The 25,253-nt window shown below is 42.5% G+C and overlaps 1 protein-coding gene across 4 annotated transcripts in view; it reads right to left on the bottom strand.

The window, feature by feature from the left end:
* The window catches only part of ENOX2 (ecto-NOX disulfide-thiol exchanger 2), a 1,184,097-nt gene that overhangs the window by 362,086 nt on the left and 796,758 nt on the right, over positions 1-25,253 (bottom strand). For all 4 annotated transcript variants that reach the window (XM_078688351.1, XM_078688354.1, XM_078688355.1 and 1 more), the window contains one exon: positions 10,646-10,852. In XM_078688351.1, the coding sequence (XP_078544477.1) occupies positions 10,646-10,852 (207 nt within the window). The remainder of the gene's footprint in view (positions 1-10,645; positions 10,853-25,253) is intronic.

Genomic DNA, 25,253 nt, shown 5'->3' with positions numbered 1-25,253 from the left:
CACGATTTCTTTCAGTATTCCCTGTTGAATCATTGACTCGATCACAGGCTTTATTCCCGCAATCGTTTCCTGGGACAATTTGTATTGAGGCGTTCTTGGAAACTCAACATTTGGTTTTACCAGAATTTTTACCGGTTCTACCCCTTTAATCAATCCTATATCTTCTCCTGTGAAATCCCACACCTCTGACGCCACTGCATCTCTTAAATCTTGGGGAAGATCTTCTACAGTCAGAGTAGGATATAGTTCTACACAGAATTTTGAATTGGCCACCTTAAAGGTAGCATCATCGTCGGTAGTCTGTACCTCCACTCCTTGTGGGGTGCAGTATATGGTGCAATTCAATTTGCATAACAAATCCCTTCCTAACAGACATACCGGACTCGAGTCACAAACCACAAACTGATGTTCGTTCATATGATTTCCTATTTTTACAGATACTGGTTCTGTCAACGGACTAGTCATTCTTTTATTTGCGACTCCTACCACCTGAATTGTTTCCCCTGACATCGGCAAGTCTGGAACCACCGCTGATCTCAGAGTCGAACGAGTAGCCCCAGTATCCACTAAGAACGTAGTGGGACACCCTGCCACTTCTGCCTCAACAAATGGCCCTCTTTGATCCACTTCTAGGACTGCCCCGAGGGTACAATCCTCTTCACTGCTCACCCGTTGTCCTGTCAATGGGTCAATGTAATAACACTTTTCTTCCTCGATAAACAGAGGCATTTGTTTAAAGACCTTTCCCCCAGCTGCTATCTTCGGTGGCTGTGGGAATTGGGCCCGTGGAGCCGAAGTCCCCCCTTTGGCCACCTTACTACTTGGGACTGTCACCTTTTGCACTGGGTCTTCTTGGACCTGTTCTTCTACTTCTAGCTCTCCATTTTCAGGGTTAAAGGGACACTCGCGTCGCCAATGCCCCACCTGGTGACACTGATGACACTTTGTCGTTTTCTTTAAAGTGGCAAAGTCTATCCTAGGTCTCTGCCCTTCTTCATTATCTTTGCTCTGACCATTTGGTTTTCGTCCCATCCCCTGCTTCTGCTGGCCACCCTTCCCAGCGGACTGCATTTGCACCACCATCAATTTCTCCTTTAGATTCTTGGCTTTAGAATCTATCTCGTCACTGCAGTACCTCGCATATCGTAAAATCTCATCTAGTGGTTTGTTCTGCCAACAGATTAAATGTTGCTGTATCATCAAACAAATATCAGGTCTCAACCCCAAGACAAACTTTGACACAAACTGCCCTATATCTTTGGGATCCATTACATCCAGTCCACTGTATTGCTTGAATATTTTCAATAATCTTTCATAAAACTCGTGAACTGTCTCCTTGGGTTCCTGCCTTGTTCGGTCTATTTTTACCCAATCTATGTCCTGTGGTGGTACCTTATCTTTCAGCCATGCTATTACCCTTTCATACTTTCGCATGACAATCTCAGACGGTCCATTAGTCCGAGCATCCCTCAATGGTTCAGCATTTGGCCATTCGACACTAGTCTTACAAGGGGTCCACAGATCAGATGGGACCACGATGTCAAACAACGTGTTCAAATCAATCCACAATACTTTCGAGATTTTGACAAACCTCTCTACCTGTTTATACCATTCGACTGGATTGTCCCGCAACTTCGGAAATGAGTTGGTAAATGCAGCTAAATCTCCTCTACTCCAGGGCACATGTACATAATTTCCGTTTGATATTTCTCGCAAAGGGAATGCCTCCATCTGCATTACCCTTCCCTCAGGGGTCATCACATTTGTACTTCGCCTAACTGTGCCCTTTTTCGACCACCTTTCTTCCCATTTATCCAGTTCCCTCCACACTCTTATCCCTGTTACCAGCTCTCTTATGTGTGTTTTTAATCCAGTAGTTCTCTTCTCATCTAGATCCTGGTCTGCGTACTGTAATCTGTGGTTACTCTGCAATGCCCTTGTCCTAGACAAATCCACGGCATATCTATCTGCCAAATCAGTCAGTTTCTCATGAAACGCTCTAGCTTTCCTAGTAATATCCTTTGCCATGAACAATAACTCATCCTGTTCATACAATTCTATCCTTTCCAAAGGCAATGTTCCATCTATTAGCTCATCAACATCTGATTTTAAACTGGTAACATCAAGCCTTTTTGCCTTAATTTCAGCTTTCAAGACACTCAATTTAGCTCCTCCATCCGCATCTCTCCCATCCCAGCTCCGAGATCTACGTTTAGGTATTGGTGAATTATAGGGAGTCCTCCCCTGTTCCCATCTCTCTAGATCCCATGCCTTTCCATCTTCTCGGGGTGGGTGGTGAAACACTCCTTCATGCCTCATAGCCCCTCTCTCCCCATCCGGGCTAGTTTCACGGGATGCAGGGTAAGATGTTCCATTACTCCCTCTTTCTTCCCTACTTCCCTGTGATTCCTGATTATTCGAGGCGTGGCGGGACCTATCGCTGTTCTCCTTTCTCCAATGTTGAACGTCTTCCCCGAGTGTATGATGAAGGCACCTAAACCTATTCTGAAAAGCCCGTACCGCCTCATCTCCTCCTTTCCCCCAGAGACGGGACATTTCCTCACATTCTACAATCCTAGTATTCTGTTCCGGTTGTTCTCTCTGATTTGTAGGACATGCATCCCCTCTATTCTCTTGACTTTGGCCTTCCCGGCCCTGACTGCTTTCGCTGGCCCCACAATGAGATACAGTCCCGTTACCCCTGCTTTCCCACTCTGGTTCTGTTCTTGTCCTGTTACTTGGAGATACTACGGACCCGTCCCATTCCCTCAAATCAGCTCTTAACTCTGAAAAAGATCTTGGCCGTGGTCCCCTTAGATCCATTGGTCCTCTCGGACCTCCCTGTTCTGAATTGGGACCGACAGTTGTGTCTAATGGGGTGTTCCATGTTACCGAACCTGGCAATTGTTTCCATGCATTTGTCACATTATTCCTCCTTTCCATCTCAATCCTTTCCCTATCCAATTGCCTTTGTTGTTCCCCTCTATCTCTCTCAGAATTATAGATCGAAACTATGGGTCCTATGGTAACAGGCACCTGAAGAGCGTCTGGTAATCCAACAGACTCAACCCTTTCTGTGGTTGGCGCTTTTTGCACCACAAACCTTCCCACTACACTCTGTACAGTGTTGTTTGGAGGTGTTTCTCCGCCTTTGTTAGGTGTCCATTCCGATATAGGGAGTGGTGTATATCCCTCTATGTCATTTCCATCTTCCCTTGCGAGCCCTCTATCTTCTATTAACCCCACTCTCGGAGGTGGTCTATCCATTAACAATCTGTTTATCAGATTGTCCTCCGACTCGCTTTCCTCGTCTTCTTCCATGAGGTTTCCTCCTCCTGACACCTCCCTCATCGGATACATTTTCTCCACCTCGATAGTCTGTACTCTCCAACGCTTTTCCTCCTCATCCCATTTGGAATCTCGCACTGCCCTTACCGATCGCGTCAGTCTTTGTTGACGCCTGTTCAAATTTCGGTCGTGTGCAGCCTTAATCCATGCATTAAGAGCCTCAAACTGTGTTGGTCTGGGCGAGCGTTTCAATGAGGACATGGTTGCTTTTAGCCGATGTAACACCTCTAATTTAAACGTCCCGTACCTCGGGAACTGCATTTCCTCATTCCCTTCCGTAAGCTTATTCCAAGCCCCAATCCACAATATCGTATGCAGCCCCACATTCGTTGCCATATAATGAGCTGGCGTACCCTCCGGCGGAGCCTCCTCCCCGTAATAATGTTCACTTCGTTTACGTTTAAAAATCCCTTTCAAACACTTAAAACACTTCATGATTTCTCTTTTCTCCGCGTTAGTTTACTTCCTGATGATATTCCACCAATCTCAACCCCGTTCTCACTAACTGGCCTATCCGTACGCGACTTTCCTCCGACGTCACGCTAGCCGCCCAACCAGAGCGCGGCTCTAGCTAACGTCACACCAACCGCTCAATCAGAGCGCGGCTCTAGCCGACGTCACCCGTCCCCCTTCGCAGCAGTTCCCCTCCTTTCTCAGCTCGTCTCCTCGGTCATGCACGCATCCCATTCATACTCTGAAAAATGATTACTTCCGTCCAAGCGATCACCTTTCTTGACTGTACGCCCACAGTCTTTCTGTAGTTGTCACCTTAACTTGGCAAGATGTCTTTCCGTTTACTTCCAGACAATCGCCTTCTCCGATAGGTTACTCACACGCAGTAACTTTCGACCAGCGTCCGTTACTCATACATTCACTCTTACACTCCCCCTATCTTGGATCCACGGCGGTCAATGGTACCTCGTGACCTCCGTACTATGGTCGACAACTACCCTGGATGTTCGATACACCCAAAACCACTTAAGCTCTGGCCTGAACTTAAGATTTCACTAGTTCACCCGTTTACCAGGTTACCAGGTTACCAGCTTACCAGGTTGCGCGCGCTCACAACCTTCTCTCATTCACACTACAGGCATTCAACTCCGCAAGACATTACAATACAAATACAACACAAAACACCGCAATCTGTTCACGCATGACCCTTTTTATACTCACTCTCCGATACTGCTGCTTTTCTCGCACCGTCTGCACCTTACGGCACACGATTCTTCCGCTGCTCGTCTCTCGGCGTCTCGGGCCTTGGGGTAAACTAACCTCTCTAGATTACCTTCCTCAAGAAGATAACCATCCTCTGCTACCAACTGCTAACGCGGGATTACTGGTTACTAATTATCTTACCAAATCCCAAACTATGTCGACTGAATCGTTGGTACCTGTCTTGGAGTAAAAGGTAATCTTCGCAATAAGTCAATCAATTTAAGAACTTACACCACTCTAAATGACCACTGACCAAAATTAAGTTTTAAAGATTTAATATAAAGTCAAAGATAACTGAAGATACAAACTTCTCAAAATGAGATTCAACAGGTAAATTGGTATCACTATAAACATGAACTTTTTGAATAGTCTGAGTCTGAAAAACAGAATAATAAGTACAAGCTCGAAAACCATCAGGGTTGCCAAAATGGATACAAGTTGCAACCTCAAAGTCATTACAGAAAAGAAAATTAAGGTTAGTCTGTCCCTACACTATTTTAAATGACATCCCTACTTAGCAAGATCTTAACCCTCTAGGTGTCAGCCGTGGTGACTTCCTAAGAAGATCACGCACTTCTCTTTGTCTCTTCTCTAATAATGGGTCTCTCCTGATCAGCCTATCTGCCTACCCATCCGCTTCCTTAGGCTCCCAAAATCATCTGCTCTGCTCTCCTCCCGGGTCTCTTTCCCTAATACCAAATCACATTTCTGATAGGAACGCCCCTTGGGACGCCCCTCACGTGGTACATCTTTGCGCGGTAAACTCCATGATGGTACTCTTGAAGACCCTCGTTATAGTTGACCTTGGTTCCCAGGCTTCTTCTTCAGTGCGCTGATACCCCCTGAAATTCCTGGAAACTCCTACAGGCCTGCGCAAGGCGCCACTGAACAAAGTCCCTTTCATTCGAGCTGATTAGGACCCTCGCACCTGCATACAGCTCGTCCTGCAGTGGGCCTCAAATTCCAGACTCACCATATCTTTAGTCATAAAACACTCTCAAAGCTCTGTGCTGGACACCTCGCGACCTCTTCTCTAACGAGCACATGACGATTTACACGACATGACATTATCTCCTCTGGCCTACTTGATTTACATGCAGCAGGTCCCTGCACTCTTAAAACGTTAACTTGATTTAAACAGCAAACATTCTTAACTAGCATACGTTTCTAAAATAACACATCTATAAAGCATATACTTTTAACCCTAAGTTCAATAGTACATTTGGAAGAACCATGTCAACCTTATCTCACATTAATTTAGCAGCACGTTCAGGTTTGCTGTGAATTGCCCTAAGGCCTACACATAATACTGGATTTTCAAAGTTACATTTAATTCGGACATGATTCTTTTAACATGAGAACATGAGGTTTTCACATATATTCCAACATTTCTACCTTAATCTCACACTGTTATAATTATAGTTACTCTACTTAACATTCTATGCATTTCACTACTGAATATAAACCACTCGTGTGCAAAACATGTTTAAACTAACTACGTGCTTGTAAATATGGCGTACTTATACATTTTTTTCAAACTTGTGCTCTCTCAGTACAATAATTAAACAGCTTTGGTTAATGTTGTGCTAATCTGCGCTAATAGCAGTTGTTTTAAGAAGCAACATTGTGGGATATGCAAGGCAGAACAGACATGTAGCATATGCATCAAATTTTGAACCCAACAGTTACTTCAGCTACAATGCTTAGAGGAATTAATACTGGGCCTAATCCGAGAGTTATCTGCAAACTGAAAAAGGAGAGGCCATCTGATTTAAAACGCATATAAACATTTCTGCCAACTGACAAACATTTAACAGGTGCTTGACTAGGTTGCAATGATTAAGGTCATGCTTAAAAATGTACATTCACACAATTTACTTAATTTATGTTTTTAACTGGAAACATGAACTGTCATTCTCTTTTATATCATTGATTTTCACACAAAAAATATGGTTTTATCAACTAAATAAATCTCAACATAAGAAGATACTTCCTTCACAATTAAGTCTGTCATGGAATCAACGAATGTATAGACTGAACCAAAAAATGTGACCATGAGCACAAAATCTAAACCTAATCTTAATTTGACCATGTGCAAACAAAGTAAGCCTAATCAAGTTTAATTCCAATTAAATGGTTTGTATTGCCACACTATGCTTGAGAAACAGAAAATCCCTCCAAATTAGGCCTTTATTTTCCCCATATAACGCAGGTATTGTACATTGCAACATTCAGTATCACATAGAACTAAAGAAGTAACTTTTGCATTACATTCGGTTATTCGAGGTTGAAAGATTCCTCTACCATGCAATCCTTGGCATTTTGTCAAGTTATGAGAGACCGAAAAGACATTTCATATTTCTCTAAATGTCACTAATTTTGAAATTACCCTGTCAATATTCATTATTGTGGTTTTAATAACCCATTGCCTGGACAACTTATTGCCAGTGGTAAAAAACTAATTTATGTGCAACTGAAAAAAATCTAGGTACAGTGTTACAGGGGACCAAGAGAAATGAGTATTGCTGTAGGGCGTAAAGCCTTTAATAATGCAAATTAAGTAGAGATGCAGCATAGTGGTCAATTGCGAAGGTGCAGATGCGTGGGTCCCAAACCCATGACAGATGGGAGCTTGAGTATTTAAGGGGCCAGCAGACAAGAAAACGGAAATGAGGAATAAATGCTGCACAGCAGCCTCCAGGGAACTGGCCTTTCCTAATAATGCGTAGGGTAAATATCACAACTTGGGTGTCTCTGCAGCTACATAGTCTCTCGGATGAAAGATGGACTGACCTCAACCTCCTTTTGTGAGAAGAAAATCTGAAAGTTCGTATAGTACCTAAATAACTTGAAAAGGCAAATCAATGTTTTTAGAATCTCTAGATAATCTGCGACTGGAGAAGAACTGGATTGTAATACTAAGATGTAGAGAAGCAGACACTACCAGTGGAGGTCAGGGGGTCTCAGGATTTTCCAGCCAAAGAGAGTGAGAATTTATTGAAATCCAAGATGCAGGGCGAACATGCTGAGTGGGGCTGCATGACACCCATGCCTTCGGTAGCTCATCTGATCTCTATCTTTAGGGTGGCCTTGGTGAACATCCGAGAAGGCTGGTGGCTGAGAGAACAATATGAAAATGATCCCATCTCAAGTTGAGACAATCAGATCAAAGAGGAAGGAGCCTAACTATCCAGTCCAGAAATTAATGGATCCTTAGTACTAAATCTGTAGAACAGAACATCAACAAACATGGAAGAGACCTTTCAAAGAAGATTGTCATTCTGCCCTACAGCCCAGTATAACCCGTTTGGATTAATCACAATCTGAAGTGCTACAACTACACGTTTGCCTAGATTAAACATGGACTGTTCTTCTCATGTTGTGACAAGTGTTGCTAAATCCGATTTGTAGTAATAAGTAAAAAAAAAAAAAAAAGGAGTGAGTGATCCCTCTGGTAGTGGCCATGTTCAAGGGCAGGATGTGTGTTAACACTGGTGTCTCAAATGTGCTGTTGATTTATTACTTCCATTCTCCAAACATCCCCCTATCCAGGAGCTGAGCTACTAACCTTCATTTTCGTGCCATGCTATTATATTGTTGGCACCTTTAAACCCAAGTTAGGCCTCGTCAATATCTGTTTCATATAGTAGATATTAACATTTTTCCTATGGAGCAAAATGTGTCTGCTTTGGTGTCAGGGGGATTCCCATCAGACTGTTCAAGAAACTTGTTTTTCAAGCACATGTATTTTAAGTCCTCTTTTCTTCTTGACTCGATTAATAGCAGACTGCCATGACCTATTACCAGCAGTTTAAGTGGAGCACTTCACACACCCATATATACATGCACACATACACTACCATGTGGTACCTGGATTTAATGTTTAGTACTTACTAAAAGAGGTTACCCAAGTAATCTCGTTTGCATTTTTAGAACTTAGCATTTCGCACTCAACCAAACCACAAAGGTAGGTCGTTTTTAAGTCTCGACTAGCGAAGGCTGCGCTTGTGCAGCCTCGCTGGCGAGATTTTATGTTTTCTTAGTACGGGGGCTTGAACCCGCCCCTGATCCGGGGGCGTGTTTTTTGCAGTTTTTAACTCTGTGACATCATCCGTCACTCAACACCAAAAAACACGCCCGACGCCATTTCTGCCAGACCGCCGCCGGAAGAAGTAGAGAAGCTGCTGAGTCCTCCACCCCAGCCGGTGAGTGCTTGCTTTTCTGCCCCCCCTGTTCCTCGTTGTGCTCGCTTTTCTGACCCCCACCCCCCTGTTCCTCGTGGTGCTCGCTTTTCGGCCCCCCCACCCCGGTTTCCTCGTTATGCTCGCTTTTCGGTCCCCCAACCCCCTGTTCCTCGTTCTGCTCGCTTTTCTGCCCCCCACTTCCGTTCCTCATTCTGCTCGCTTTTCGGCCCCCCCACCCCCTGTTCCTCGTTGTGCTCGCTTTTGGCCCCCCCACCCCCCTGTTCCTCGTGGTGCTCGCTTTTCGGCCCCCCACCCCCCTGTTCCTCGTTGTGTTCGCTTTTCTGCCCCATGTTAACTCGTTGTGCTCGCTTTTCTGCCCCCCCCCACCCCCCTGTTAACTCGTTGTGCTCGCTTTTCTGCCCCCCCCCGCCCCCCCGGGGCTCCGTGTGTGTGTGGGGCTCCGTGTGTGTGGGGCTGTGTGTGTGTGGGGCTGTGTGTGTGTGTGTGGGGGGGGGGGCTTTGTGTGTGTGTGGGGCTGTGTGTGTGTGGCTGTGTGTGTGGGGGGGGCTCTCTGTGTGTGTGGGGCTCTCTGTGTGTGTGGGGCTGTGTGTGTGTGGGGCTGTGTGTGTGTGGGGCTGTGTGTGTGTGGGGCTGTGTGTGTGTGGGGCTCTCTGTGTGTGTGTGTGGGGCTCTCTGTGTGTGGGGGGCTCTGTGTGTGTGTGGGTGTGTGGGGCTCTGTGTGTGTGTGTGGGGGGGGGGCTGTGTGTGTGTGTGGGGGGGGGCTGTGTGTGTGTGTGGGGGGGGGGGCTCTGTGTGTGTGTGTGTGGGGGGCTCTGTGTGTGTGTGTGGGGGGCTCTGTGTGTGTGTGTGTGGGGCTCTGTGTGTGTGTGTGTGGGCTCTCTGTGTGTGTGTGTGGGCTCTCTGTGTGTGTGTGTGTGGGGGGGGGCTGTGTGTGTGTGGGGGGGCTGTGTGTGGGGGGGCTGTATGTGTGTGGGGGGATCTCTGTGTGTGTGTGCATGTGTGTGTGGGGCTCTGTGTGCGAGTGTGTGTGTGGGGGGGCTCTGTGTGTGTGTGTGGGGGGCTCTGTGTGTGTGTGTGTGGGGGGGGGCTCTGTGTGTGTGTGTTTGTGGCTCTCTGTGGGTGTGTGGGTGGGTGGCTCTCTGTGGGTGTGTGGGTGGGTGCAAATGCAATAGGTCTCGCATTTGCGAGAGATTAAGCTATTGACATTGTAAATGATAATGCCATTTATTTATTTGTTTTCAAAGCCAACACATAAATAAACATTTTGTCATTTACAATGCCAATAGCTCTAACTTTGGCAAAGGCGAGACCGTTGCATTGTAAATGCTTGTTAACCCATTTAACCTAATAGATAAACTAAGAAACAGTTAGAACATCAGCTATTGGCACCAAAATGTACACCAGCAGCAAACAGATAGTTACAAATCAGCTTAGATTTCTAATATAAGAGCAAAGCAATGACATTTATTAATGTCTTCACTTTAATATCATCAACAGAAGCTTATTAAGTAAATGCGACATTAAGATTTTTGAGAAATCCTGAACAATGAAACAATAAAATGTATTCGATTTGAATTGAAATACTGTTTAGGTGTTCATTGGTTTTTAACCGCATCGCTGCTAGAGCGATTCCCCTGCTGTGCTGGACAGCAATAAAAACGGGTGTGGTCATGACGAGCTCAGCTCGTCATGAGCACTGGAGCACTGTACTGCATGACGAGCTGAGCTCGTCATGAGCATGGAAGGGGTTAAGATCTCATTCGCTTAAAGTAAAAGAAATAGTGTCCACGTTTGTTTTTTTTCTTTCAGAAGGTGAAAGAGGCCACCTTCACAGTGTCAACGTCCTAATCGGATTTATTTCAGCATAAATGACTCACCAGACAGGTAGAGAGCCTTGTCTATCATGAACTCCTCTGCAAAGCGAATGTGGCAGAAGTTCTTCTTACTCTTACGAATGGCAATTATCTCCCCACACTGCTCAAAGATCTCAACAATCAGCTGCTCGGTGGCGTTTTCTGGTAGCCCACCAACAAACACCGTCTTGCATCCTGGGGGCCTTTCCCTGGTGGCTGGCGGTGGAATATCTGAAAGTCAAAGACAAACTCAAATTATTACAATTTCTATTTAAAAAAATGCTGAAAAATACACAGTAAAAACTTAATTATGGCTCTGGCTGAAACGCATTAAACCACTGAAATTCGACAGTCAATTGACACGGCATAGACGCCATAACGCTCCCGTCCTACCATGCTGTTCCCGAGACTGCTTTCCCATGTGCCTATACAAATGGCAAACTGGAATTTGGATAAGGATGGCAGCATGAGTTAGGGCAGATTTTCACCAAACCAACAAAAGCACACTTATGGACTAAAGTTCAACTTTCATTCTAGGGTTGTGTAAATGTGTTACCATGCAATACCATTGCTACACATCCTTAACAATGCACAATTCTTTACAACACGTCTTTAATATGCAAAATGTTATCACGTATATACCTATTCCACGCATGCCTTTACAGAGATAATTTCAGATTTTTTGCAGCCACGTATAAAGAATGTAAATATGAATTAGGCCAAGGGCGTTTTTAGGGTTGGTAGGGGTATTTGGATGGCAAATATATTTATAGGGTGGGAAGCGGCATTTGGGTGGCAAGGGAATTTTTAGGGTTTAGGGTGGTTAACAGAATTTGGGGCAAGGGTATTTTTAGGGTTTAGGCTGGGTAAGGGTATTTGAGTGGTAAGTGTGTTTTTAGAGTTTAATGTGTGTAAGGGTATTTGGGTGGCAAGGGTATTTTAGGGTGGGTAGGGTTATTTGGCCGGCAGGTCTATTTTAAAGGTGTAGGTTGGGTAAGAGTATTTGGCTGTAAGTACATTTTTAGGGTTTAGGGTGAAAAAAGATATCTGGGTGGCAAGGGTATTTTAAGGTGGGTAAGGGTATTTGGAGGGCAAGGTATTTTTAGGGTGGATAAGGGAACTTGGGTGGCAAGGGTATTTTCAGCGTTCAGGGTGGTTAGGAGCATGTGTGGGAAGGGTATTTTTTTATGTTTAGGGTTGGTAGGGGTATTTGGGTGGCATGGGCATGTTTAGGGTTCAGGTGGATAGGGGTAGTTGGGTGGCAAGTGTATTTTTAGGGTTCAGGGCGGGTAGGGGAATTTGGGAGGCCCAGGTATTTTCAGGGTTTAGGGTAAGTACGGATAGCTGGGTGGCAAGGGTGGGTTTAGGGTGGGTAGTGGTATTTGGCTGGCAAATATATTTTTAGGGTGAAAAAGTGTATTTGGCGGCATAGATATTTTTAGGGTTTTGGGTGGATAAGGGTTATTTGGGTAGCAAGGGTATTTTGAGGTGTAGGTTGGGTTGGGGTATTTGGGTGGCAAGGGAATGTTTAGACTGGGTAAGAGTATTTGGGGCAAGGGTATTTTTAGGGTTTAAGGTGGGTGGGTAGAGTATTAGGGTGGCAAGGGTATTTTTAGGGTTTAGGGTGGGTAGGGGTATTTGGGTTGTAGGGGTATTTTAGGGTTTAGGGTGGGTAGGGGATGGTGGGTGGTAAAGGTTTTTATTAGGGTGGGTAAGGGGCTGGGGGTCAGTAAACAAAACACATTCTGTCTGAGAAAATACGAATGTGGGAGTTGTTCTCTGCAAGCTGCAGGAAAGTATAGGATTATAATGTTCAGGTTATGTTTATCTTTCATGAACAGAATGTTCATTATTGTATGTGTGTTATAAGAGAAAGGACTGAAGTACAACGAATCATTAAGGTCTTAAGTCAAGAAATATATGCAGAGAAATATGAGGTTTGGAATGGGTCTAATTACATTGGCAAAAGGAAAACTATATGAAATATCAGGAAATTGTTTTAAAAAATATAAACCATGACATCTTTAATTAACAAGAGCATGTCTATTGTTCAGTTCTGCACTTCAGTCTTTTAACAAAGTTACTTTTTCAAGTACATATATAAGTACCAGACTCATTAAAGAACATTTTCCATGGCAATAATTTGATATTTAAAAGCCAAATTAGACAAGAGGGAAGCGTCTAAGTAAAAATTACAACTGTGAGAAATGTCATCTGCTGCTGGAAATGTAAAATGTGCATACATTACATTAAATTGGTACAAACATTTAATTTTAGATTTCACTCTTGGAGATTATTAATATCCAAGAAAGAATAAACCACAAAAAGTCCAAACGTTTTTAAACAAAAAACATACCATTACATTTTTTTTACCGTTTTGGCAACTAATGACTGGTCAATCTGTTGAAAACTGGCAAGCGACTTAACAGGTCAAATTAATACAGCTTGCTAGAACCCTGATAGCAAAGCGCGCACTGGTCTACTCAAACCTCCTCCACCGCATAGGTTCTGCTCTTTCGACTCACATCAGCTGTGCACAATTTTGTTTTAAGGTCGAAGATAAGCAATTAAATTGGTTAATTTGAAGTGCTGCAAGCAGTAAAACAGTGTTAACAACTATATCCATCTAAATACCTCTCATAAAAAATGAGTACTGATTAAGTAAGATATTCAAGTGGCAATTTACATTCCCTACCCCTTTTCCAGGATGGTGGTGTGGGCTTCCCAATGCTCTCAACATCTGACTAGTATGCAACTTGATTCAAAAGAGGGATGAAGACAGTAATTGTTCTCTAACATAACCCTAACAAATTCACATGCAGCTAGGTAACTGGCTCATCCCCTTCATACTTTGGTTGATATGGATTTGTAGTCTAATATATTTACAGTAACAGGAGGCCTGGTACACAGAAAAGTAGCAGGCTACACTTTGGGTCAAACCAATAGGAAAATGTTAGAAGCTAACCTTTTATGCCACACATCACCTAGTAAGCTGCACAACTAACAACCAACATCAAGAAATAGGCAAGAGGGGAGAAGGAGGCTGCATTCAAAAGCAGAGGACATCCCTAGTTAAGCCTCATAGAGAGAACATTGCTTTTTTATTTATTTTGCGATTTTCAGTAAATAACCTTCTTTAAAAAGGGTCAGTAGTAACGTAATTAGCGATCATTAAAAGGGTAATATTGCAAAGAAAAATTACAGTCCAACATTCTTCAAAGCTGCCTAATAGTATGTTCTCAACAAGTAATCCCATTGAAGAAAGCAAACTTAATAAATATAAAGTAATAGTCTGAGGCAAAATAAAAAATTATTTGCATTTGACATTGATGCAACCTGCTACTTAGGTTTATAGCATGACTGCATGCACCGTTTAATGCATATATCAATACTGTTTACCCTGCTTTAGTTAATTTATATTTGATGGAACATGTTGTGGCCTTTAGACAAAGAGTGTGTAGACACAATTCTTATCTTTCAAATCAAGATTTACACCCCTGTCATTTGGCAAGTTGAAGCCAGTTTACCCGATGAACATGGGTAAGCAGTATTGATATATGCTGCATTACTTTTCTGGTGACCTTATAATATTGGGGACATGAATAGTTCACCTCTGGGGTACTAGTGGTGGCCCATATAAATTGAATGTGGACTCATAATAGGTATAACTGAGAGACACACTTCTCAATCTACTCTCCCACATAAATTCCATTTCAAAGTCTGCTCGATACCAACTGCACCTTCTTTTGTGGATCCGTCCCTTCTTCCCGGAGCATGACCTTAAAACCCTGGTCCAATCGTGGATTCTCTCCAGACTGGACTACTGCAAATCTCTTCTTACTGGCCTCCCCAAATCCCACCTGTCCCCCCTTAAATCTGTTCTCCATTTAGCAGCTTGTTTCATATATGGGGCCAAAAGAAGCGACCACATCACACCCATTTTATTCACCCTCCGTTGGCTTCCCATCGAGGCAAGATCTATCTACAAGACTGCCTGTATCACCCAGAAAGCCTTGCACTCCTTCTCTCCTCGCTACCTGGCGAATAAGCGGAACATTTCTGGAGGCTCTAGACCATCACGTAATTCGGAAAATATATTGTTTGAACCTCCCACTTTCAAGAAGGAAAGGTCGATGGCCCAATCCTTTTCAGGCAACGCGGTGAGATTCTGGAACTCACTTCCACCTCAGCTCCGGACCACCACCTCTTCCCAGGCCTTCAAAACTGACCTCAAAGCTCTCCTCCTTCAAAGACACGCCAAGTTGAATTCCCGCCCTCTTTATTATCTGATGGAAGTCCTTCAATTATAGGAAATTCTGTTCTACATGACTATAGAAGTGCCTTCCCAGTGTGTTCTTGTGGTTTGAGAGTCAGCCATTTATTGCAGTATCATACTTCTACTTGTATTATTTACTCCTTTGTACACATCAATTTCCCACTTGTAATGTATCGTTTGCTACCTCTTGTATTTTGTTTGCTTTTGATACATGCTAATTTGCCATCATTGCCTCATGTAACGTAACGTTTGTTCTTGTGTTCTGAGTATCTGCCATTTAGTGCAGTATTATACCTCTATTTGTACGTTGTAAACTTTTGTAACATACACACGTCACTTTTTTTCCTCTTGTAATGTATCGTTTGCTACCTCTTGTATTTTGTTTGCTCTTGATACATGCACAATTGTCACTATTGCCTTATGTAACGTAACATTTGCTTTTGTAACATGCGGACTTGTAACTTTTCCTCATGTTTCACTACTGTTCTTATTGTGAAGCGCTCTGACACCTTCGGGTAAAGTCCGCGCTATATAAAAACGCATAAAATAAATAAATAAATAAATGTGAATATGATTGTGCTCAGTCACTATAGATGTTACTGTGTTTTTTTTAATGGTCTCTTGGTTGTTTTTGCAAATGCTGACAATGGCGCCAAAAGCCATACTCATTATGGCTTAGCGTTTGTACTATTTCTTTTCTGTATCTTTTCAGGGTTTCAAATACTTTTTACCTACAGAGAGATATGTTTCAATAATTTGGTCCTGAGGAATGCCATACACCTCATAGTACGGTAATCACTAGAGGCAGAAACACGTTAAGTGTTTTGATCACGCTTGGGTTAAAGTTATACTCCCTTTGTTTTTGTTAGACTCATCGGGTTTTCGTCTTTAAAGGACTACATTCCAAGAGACCTTCACTTGCTAAACATTATTCTTGTGTTTTATTTAACTAAACCTTCCACGTCCTTCATGTGTGTTATGAAAATACTAAGACCACTAGTGACAAAATGCTGCTGCTACTGCCGCCAACCCAACAGAGGAAATTGGGAAGAGTTTTATAACTACTGGCAAGTGGCACTACAAAAGTCTCACTCAGCAAAGTAGAATATTTACTACGCAGTCTGCAGCTACAGAAACACATGCAACAGAGTTATCACTGGAAACACGATACAACAAATTAATCAAGTATTTAGTTTAAATGAATAAATACAACAATGGCTCACTATGGGTATCTGGTGAAATGACTGCATGTCCTAAGCCAGTGGCGGCTGCCTTGGAATGGGGTGGCGGGGTTTGATAAATAATTTTTTTTGTAAAATAAACTCACCTTCACGCCACCTCTCCTCCGTCTTCCTAGATGAAGGGCAGAAGATGGCAGGTAGCACCGTAAGCAGTCAGGCTCCCGTACTCTCCAGGCCAATTAGGATGCTGCATGCAGCATCATGATAGGTCTGAGTGGCCTATTTGGCTGCTCAGGAAGTACATGGGAGCCTGGGCATTTTCTCTACGGGGCTGTGCAACACAGCCAATGGAGAAGATGCTAAGTGCTCATGACGGTTTGCCCAGTCCAAGAGGGCCAGCCAAACCGCCATGCGCACTTAGAGGAGTGCAAACCACTCCTCACTATGCTCTGGCATCACAGAGCACAGCCACGCCCGACATGGCACAGAGTCCCACATAGAAAAATATAATAATAATAACAACCTGTTATTTTATTTTTTGCACTGATGAAATAGCAGTGGGACGATGCTTCTTCGCCTTAGCAGAGAATATGCCACTGTTCTTGCATGCTGTAGCTGGCAGATTTAAATAAAAAATAATAACATTTTAATTGCTTTGAATACGATTGTGCTACAAATAGTCGTGCACAATCAATTATGATAGCAATGCATGTCTGAGTGCTTTTTATCATATTCTTTAACCTCTTTCAGAATTATTTTCCTCTGGCTAAAACTGTCCTTTCGGATAAGCCGGCTAAAGACTAATTTATTAGAAGTGTGACTGGTATCATCAGCCTTCAATATAATAAGGCAATTAAAAATCCTATACTGGCAAATCCTTAAATAGGGACTTTAACAGCATGGGCTACGACCTTAAATATGATTTTAAGGAGCAGCGACAAGTGACTAAGATGAGGAATGGCTATGATTTAATCATGTAAAACGTGGGAGAAACGTGGGGAAATATGTAAAATAATTCTGAAACAGTTTTGCCAGGCTTACCTTTTATCTTCAGAATTACATTTTATAGTACATACTTTAGAATGGAGTGGCAGGTGAACAATTTGTTACTGATTTCAGAGAGTTTACACAGCATAAATTTGCCAACCAAGGCCACTTCCAAGAACCTCATAGGTCATAGAGTGTGTGTGAGGGGAAACACTCAGTCATGCACAAATGGGCATTTAATTTTTGAATACAGTGGATGAGTTGGTGCAGTTTTCAATAGGCACTTGTCGACAATATCACAACCAGAAACGTTCTTAGCTAATAACTGAAAAATTCATATATAGGAAGCTTTAATCGGATGTCTTACTCCAGCTCTTTTAAAGTAAGGCATTTTTATTTACAACAATCTTTGTTGGTTTCACAATCCAAAACTATTTTAGAATAGTTCCTACATGCAAGACTCGTAAGGTCCCTTAAAGTCTTCCAAATGCAAAACGTTTGGACGTTACCACAGTGATCCATGGAATGTCAATGCAATCTTAGCCAACAATGCAGAACAAGCACTGAAAATGCAATAGGTCTCGCCTTTGATTAAGTTAAAGCCATTTGCTTTGCTAATGGTATTGTATAGCAAAGAAAATGGCTTTAACTTAATAAAAGGCGAGCCATATTCCATTTTCAATGCTTGTTTTTGGGGTAGGCAAGGGGAAATTAAGTGATTTGCCCAGAATCACAGGATGTGGACGCGACCCCGACGCTCGAACGCTGGTTTCCAGCAACAAGGTTGGCAATCTAGCTGTCAGACCACATCCAATATTGTTTTTGCCAGTGCTTGTTTCATTGCTTTATGGTATCCCAGCTATTGACAACACGTTTATGCTTCAGCCAGTGCCATTCTGGCCACAAGCCTGTGCGTCATCACTGTTATTTAACACAAGCATTTGCAATGCAATAGGTCTTGCATTTGTGAGAGTTCGAGCTATTCGCGCTGTAAATGACAATGTCTTTTGTCCGTGTGTGTTGGTTTGGAATGAAGTGGATGTGTGGTGTGGAATGGAATTGTGTAGGTTGGATTGGAATTGTTAGTTCTGGAATTGTGTGTGGTGGAATTTTGTGGTGTGGAGGGGATTTGTTTTGTGGAATTATGGGTCATTGTGGATAGATAGGGATGAGAGCTGCTCAGAACAGATAGACAAATAGTATGGTGCGGAGTGGATTTTTGTAGTGTAATTATGTGGCATGGTGTGCAGTGTAATGATGTGGATAATAATTATGTGGTATTGAGTGTGAAGTGTAAATATGATGATTGGTATTTTGTGTTGTGGTGTGTAGGGGAGTTTGATTATGTAATATGCTGTTGAATGTTGTGGCATGATGTGGAATTCTGTGGTGTGGTTTGGATGTATGTGATGCATTGTGTAATTGTGTTGTTGAGTTGATTTGTGTGGTTTGTTGTTGAATTATGTGGAATGGAAAGGTGTGGTAAAGAATAAAAGTTAATAAAAAAACACATGGAATCCTGCCACTGTTTATCCAAATGTATCTTAGTAGAAGGTGTAACGAGGCACAGCCGCAATCTTGAGATTTCCTTTCAAAGTTTCGCAATTCATTACAGGTGTACACGAAATTCTACTGTTGACATTTATAGAGAAACACATGGGCTATGGCACCTGTTTTTGAGGGCCAAAAGTACTGTCATTTTTTTTTTAATGTAGGGGCTTCAGATCAAATTCACTGATACCCAAGGTTTAAGGATTTTAAGCTACCATGAGAAGTTAAAAAAGTTATGTCTGGAGTGTTGGGGCAAATTGACAAAGCGGAGGCACGAATGCAATAGCAGAGGTCTCATGGAGCAAGAGGAAAACATTGGTTTATGTGCATTTCATTTTTTTCACCTGCTGATCTCCCTGTCTCATTAATTTACTTTAAGATGTGAAAGTGATTAGAGTTGCCACACGCCTAAATTTGAGACAGATGGTTAGAGAAGTTATGCCAGCCCAGCAGAGTACTGGTAATGCGCATGATAATAGAACGTTTTAGATATTTTAGATATTTTCTGACTGCAAATCTTGAACATCCCCCAGCAACGAGAAGAGCACCGGCCACCTGACTGAATTAGTAAAGCTACACACAATAAATGTAATGTCAGGAACTCAACCCACTGAGTTACGTTAAATACTCACTAGCTAACACTGTGGTAGTAAAGAATTTTGCCAGTGAGAGATCCCAAACTATATTTCTCTATTAATTTAGAAGCCTGGAGCACTCTACAGTTAAGCCCAATGCCATAAAGTAGTTATGCGTAGTAGGTGTTAGGGCAAAAATAACTGTGACAAGTGTCACACTGGACCCGTTTGCCACACAATGGTTAATATTGGATATGAGTAGGTAGTCAGTTAAGGTGGAAGGCCGACTTAATAAATCACGTAGGAAACTGATCAACTACCCAAAATCACACAGTGTGGTCAAGTAGGGGATGTCATATAAAGCTCAAGCCAGCAGAAGCTACTTAAGAGAAAAGAGATGCCTGACCCACATGATTACTAAAGAGAGCTGCATAGTCGCTCCTTGCGTTGAAATTAAAAAGGACGACTCTTGCGTTCTAGTTTAAATGAGAGTATTTCGGCCATTTCAGAATAGCAGTTGACCGACAACAGTTTTAAATAATTAATTTGCCAAATTGAAGACTTTAGTAAGGAAATTGGCATTTCACGCTTCCTGAAAGAGGCTTTGGCCCAGTAACAGTAGGCTTTGAAAAAGTTGCTCAACCCCCCCCTTCTCCCTACTCCTTCCAGTTTCTCTGGTAAGCTATGTAGAGGCAATGCCACATCTGCCGCAGTTCCAGTGTGCGCGACGTCCTGTAGTGCTGCTTTTCAAGTAGACCAATTCCTGTAATAGCCGCCCCCCAAAGCAGAGCATGACGGAAACTCTACTTGCCCGACCCTCAAGTGTTAAAAAAAAAAACACCAAACACAAGCAGCGACGGTGGGAGGGGATGGCACAGTGGAGATTAAAAGAACTGTAAGCAGCGAAGGCCAAGAGAAGAGCAGGAAATCATGAGGGCGGCTGACTTTGCTTGGCTCCTCTGGCGGGGTAATAAAAACAAGCACGGCCCGTCATGGGATGGACAGAAGATGTGCACACGGGGACTGCCTTTACTGGCGGTGGAAAAAAAAGTCCCCAGTGTATCAACCCCCCAGTAAAGCATCCAATCCCCGCGTGCACATCTTCTGTCTCGTTTGTCTCCCCGCGTGCACACTGGAATCGCATCAATTCTAAAAGGCCTCTGCATGGCAAAGCAGCGCATGTGCTGCTTTCGCCAGGACGAGACCTAAAAATGAGTCCCGAAAAAACTACGAATTAAGCAATCTTATCCCAAATTACTAATATTTCCTGGAAAACAAAATGGAATCCACTAAAGGAATCCCTTTCTGAGAGCTCATCCCTAAAACATGACAAAGGCCCGACTAATGCGTTTGCAGTCTGCTTCATATTCTGCTCCCACTGTACTCATTCCTTCCCTTCAGCAATGACTACCTTGTTAACTTTCACGTTCTCTCTTCTCTTGCTCCTACATGGACGCATTCTGCAACTTTGACATTACCTACTCTTACATGGTGGATTTGAATTCCCTCTCACTTTCATGTCATTCAATGAAAATAAACCAAGCTAATATAAACTCACTTTAACACCAGTCCTTAATCCCTGCAGTCATTTGGTCAACCACCCAACTGAAAAAGAATAATAATATAAACATGTCAAGATAAGTTCTTGTACGCATTAAGAAACACGACCTTGGCTGGCTGAACAACAGTTCAACAACATTAGAATCGTAACACTATGCATTGTTTGACTAATTCTCCATCATCAGGTTGGAAATCCTTGATACACATCGCTGTTAAATTAACACATTTAAGACCGTATCCATTCAGCGTTCCAAGAATTCAACATGCATTCTAGGTCCTATACTACAAGGCCACCATCAGATTCTAAACCACATGTTAACCTGGAAACTCAATGCTTCACTGTTGAGGAAAGAGTGTTTCACATGCTTCTATGAAGGACAACAACATTATCCAATCCAATCCAAAAATTCTTTATTTCGGCCATTTGAGACCATAAAAGATTAATTAAAACATTTAAAACATTATCACCTTCACACAATCTCTGTTACTCCTAACTATTATGGTTTCACAAATATTCAGCCTGTTGATACACTGATACCTAAGAGACCACCTGCAACTATTTCTTAAACTAGCTAAATGTTGCTTTCAGCAGCAACTACAGTAAATGTGCAACTATCTATCTTTTGGAATACACATACCATTCATTCCCTTTTACATGAGTGCCACTTCAACAGTTCATAATTTCAAAAATGAGTCATTGGTGTGATGATTTTCATCCATGAAAGTGTTGATAGAAGAAAAACTACAGAGGAGTTAAAGTCTGAACACCTCACCCAAAGGATCTTTAGCTACCAACATAGGTAGAGGTGGCCTACATAGGAGGAGGAGCAAACTAAGTTATCAAGTATTCCTGTTCCTGACCACTAAGAGAATGCTTGGGTGGCCGTGGACACTGTACACGGCAACCCTAAAATAGATGCAACATTTCTGGCTAATTTGCATATTTCCCCTTGTTTTATGCTTCTGTTCCTTAGTTGTGGATCATCACCAGTGTGGTAGAAATCTTAGTAAGTCTTAGCTGTAGACCTCATTTGTAGCATTGTTTCAGGCACTGATAGAGGAGCCACTGAAGAATGAGGACTTTCAGATACACAAGCGCTGTGGTTCCCTGGCAAGTAAGAGAAGATTTAAGTGCCACAGGGGGATAAGGTAGGTCTTGTTGACTGGGAGGTGGCGAAGTACCCTGTTGCTAAGGATTGTGAGGCTGTGTGCATTGCCTTCATGGAACATTGGTTGAAGGCTGCTACTTTTGAGGAACAGTGGCTCTATTAATTGTCTCCCTGTTACATTGTGTGTGTAAACTTATTTTTAGGAAAACTGGTTCAAGACCATTTAACTCCTCTGTATTTTCTATTTTTTTTTATTATTTATGGGACTTTTACAGTGACTGAGTCTCACTCAAAGTAAACCCTATCAAAATGGATAGTACTAACTGCCAGTGTCTGCCTTTTAAAACAAGGCCCGCTGCTTCGCAACTGGGGTAAGAGGCTCTAGGTTAACTACTGCATGTGCAAATGTGTGCAGTCTGAGCGAATGGGACTACCATCCAGTTCAGCCTGGTATCTGTGCATAGACAGCCTCTGACAGAAGCACAAATCCTTTAGGGATTATTGCTGACCTGGTGTATGCCTTATTATAAGAGTGGGCATTTACGGTTTAAGTCTGAACTGCTTAACTGAGTATAGTGTGTGTTTACTGTATCATACATTATGGGCGAAATCTGAACCAAAGTACAGTTTTGCCGTTTATTTTTAGATGGAAACAATGATAGAAAACTGGATCAAAAATATGCAATTTAATATCCATTCATTACCTCTTTGAACTGTTTTGTGAAATGTGAACACGAGTTATGTCTCCCCTATTTCATGTGTTCTACGTGGGCCAAAGGATGTTCAAGTTAATAAAACCTGTTTCCTGGCATCAGCAAAGAACGATCCCTTATACCAGAGAAGATCACTCACTGTACTTTAATTTTTTTTCTTAAGCACCTTCTCATTTTCTACCAGAAACACTTGACAAATGGAAATTATTTACTTGAAATTAAGGTAGGTAAGAGGACAGAAACATTATAAAAGGAGTTAGGAGTTGAGATATGAAACGAAATCACCTCCATGTTTGCTTACCATTAGACTATTCCTTGAGTGAGAATAGCTGCCCCTAGAGAGAAGATACCGTACTTTCTAAATAAAGTTTTTAAAAACCACCTCTATCCCCTGATTGTAAATGGAATGAAAGCTTCCATTCACCCTAGACAGCTTTCGACAGATGAAAGAAATATGGTTCTCCTTGAGATTATTTGTGTTACTAAAAGCAATGCTTGATTTCCCACGTACTTTCTTCCAGTTTCATGTCTTTAACTCCTCCCGTGTCTTCTTAAAGAATGGGGTGATGATAATGATGATGATGCTGCTGCTGCAGCATATTAAAGCATACATTCCCATCTTAGGCCTGTGCTTTCTGCAGTAAGCTTGCGGTACATACTGTACCTTCAGTGTATGGCTCATGGGCTTCATTTTCTGAGAAGGCTTAAAAGCCTGAGTGACGTTGAATTTTTCCCCTGATCAAGGAACGTTGCAACAGAAAGAATCCCTGGCATATACTCCAGCTTGCCGATTTGTTTTCGTACAGGTATGCCTCTAGCAAAGAAGCCTACTCTAGCAGCTATGATGTTCGATGTAGTTAATCCTTTTAACAAGTTGTACAAACACACCTGAGAACATTGATTTGTAAAAAGGAAAGAAAGCACAAAAGTGGAACCTGGTGTCCATGAAAACATCTGGTAAAACACTGGACACCTAAAAAATAGTAGTGCTCAAGGGAGACTTCAGACTAAACCACTGTACTACGAGGTACAGCAGATTTAGGACCAATAAGAGGCAAGGTTCTATAGAATGTAGAATTTTTCGGAGAATCAAAATTGAAATCACCTAGTAACTGATTCGAAACTATTCGTACATCTGAGTAAACATAACAACCCAATAGTTGCTCCGTGTTCACATGCATCACCCAAAAGCAAAATCGCATCAAAAGAAGTTATGATTTTCACATATCATGAAATCATTCTAGTGAATTCATCCCCCGTAATAAGCCTCTTCAATAACATGCAAATTAACAATTTCAGAAACTGCCAATCAATCAAGTAACTTAATTGGGTGGCTTATAAGATGAGTGTGTTAGCTTGTCCTTCTGTTCAGAATCACGGCTGGATATTTGTTTTAACTGCATACAATTCATTACCAAGCCGGACTATGGTGCTCATGAACCTACACGCTGTGGATTTCTTTTTATAGAACAGAATCCGCTGGATAAGGATGTAGTAATAATTAACAAAACTCATATGACGCACTTCAACACAGCTGCTGCCTCCAGGGTCTGGTCACAAAAGTGGCAAGTGTTAATAGAAGTTAAGAAAAACCATGCTTTCGTTGCTCTGGAAGAAGCGCCAGAGACAGGGCTGCAAGATCTTTCTAGGAAAAACTTTAGGAAGCTAAACTTAAAGACTGAGGGGTCTATTTACTAAGATGTAACGCTGTGCTTGCGTCACACAAAGTGATGCAAAACAACGCTAATTCTTTTTTTTTTAAACTAATTTACTTTCCAGTGCTAAAAAAGTTTAGCGCTGGAAATTCACTCGAAAGCAGCACATAGCACTGGTTTCTATTACTTAGCACCAAGAGGGGCATATCATGGGTCATGTATAGGGGGTTCCCATGCAACCACCCAAGGTTTCTCACGCTAAGCCCTATTTACTTAACCCCTTCGACGCTCATGACGAGCTGGGCTCGTCATGAGGTAGCCTCCTGCTACGGTCATGACGAGGCCAGCTCGTCATGAAACATGGGAATGAGTAAATCTCAGCGTACGGGCGGAATTCCGCCCGCACGCATGCGGTTAAAAAGTAGACAAGGTTTACATGGTGTGACATGGGATATTTGTAATATATGTCAGTCCAGCAATGTTCACTGATGTATGGTGCCTATCTGAAGCTTGTTTTCATGTTTAATAAAAAGAATAAAAAATAAAAAAGTAGACAAGGTTTAGCGTCAGAAAATAGCGCCCACTTCAACCAGGTGCTAACATGGATAAATGCTTTAATTTCTCCTTTCTTTTCTGACTTTGCATGTGTGCTGCACTGCACAGCACACATACACAGTGGGAAAAGGTTTAAAGTGAGTCTTAGCATAGTATTTTGTACTGGAAGGGTATTCTTCCAGTACAAAACCTGTGCTAGACTGACGGAGACCCCCTTGCACTACGCTACAAAGGTGTGTCTGATGCAAATAGCAGCACATTTCTGAACCTGCGCTAGCGGGAGGAGAGTGCTATATTTCTGTAAATATGGTGCTTCCCTGCTCTCTCCTTCCCACGCATCGCAGCGCAGTATTTGCAGCTGTTGGACTGCACTGGGTTACAATCTGAAAAATCGGGACATTAGTTTGAATCTTAAATTTAGGAGTGCGGCTGAGGTCTGCAAAACACCCAAACTCATTCTGCTCCTTGAG

This window comes from Lissotriton helveticus, chromosome 4_1 (genome assembly GCF_964261635.1).
Source record: "Lissotriton helveticus chromosome 4_1, aLisHel1.1, whole genome shotgun sequence".
Taxonomy (NCBI): domain Eukaryota; kingdom Metazoa; phylum Chordata; class Amphibia; order Caudata; family Salamandridae; genus Lissotriton; species Lissotriton helveticus.
The sequence above is the reverse complement of the archived record's forward strand: the minus strand, read 5'-3'. Positions and strand labels throughout refer to the sequence as shown.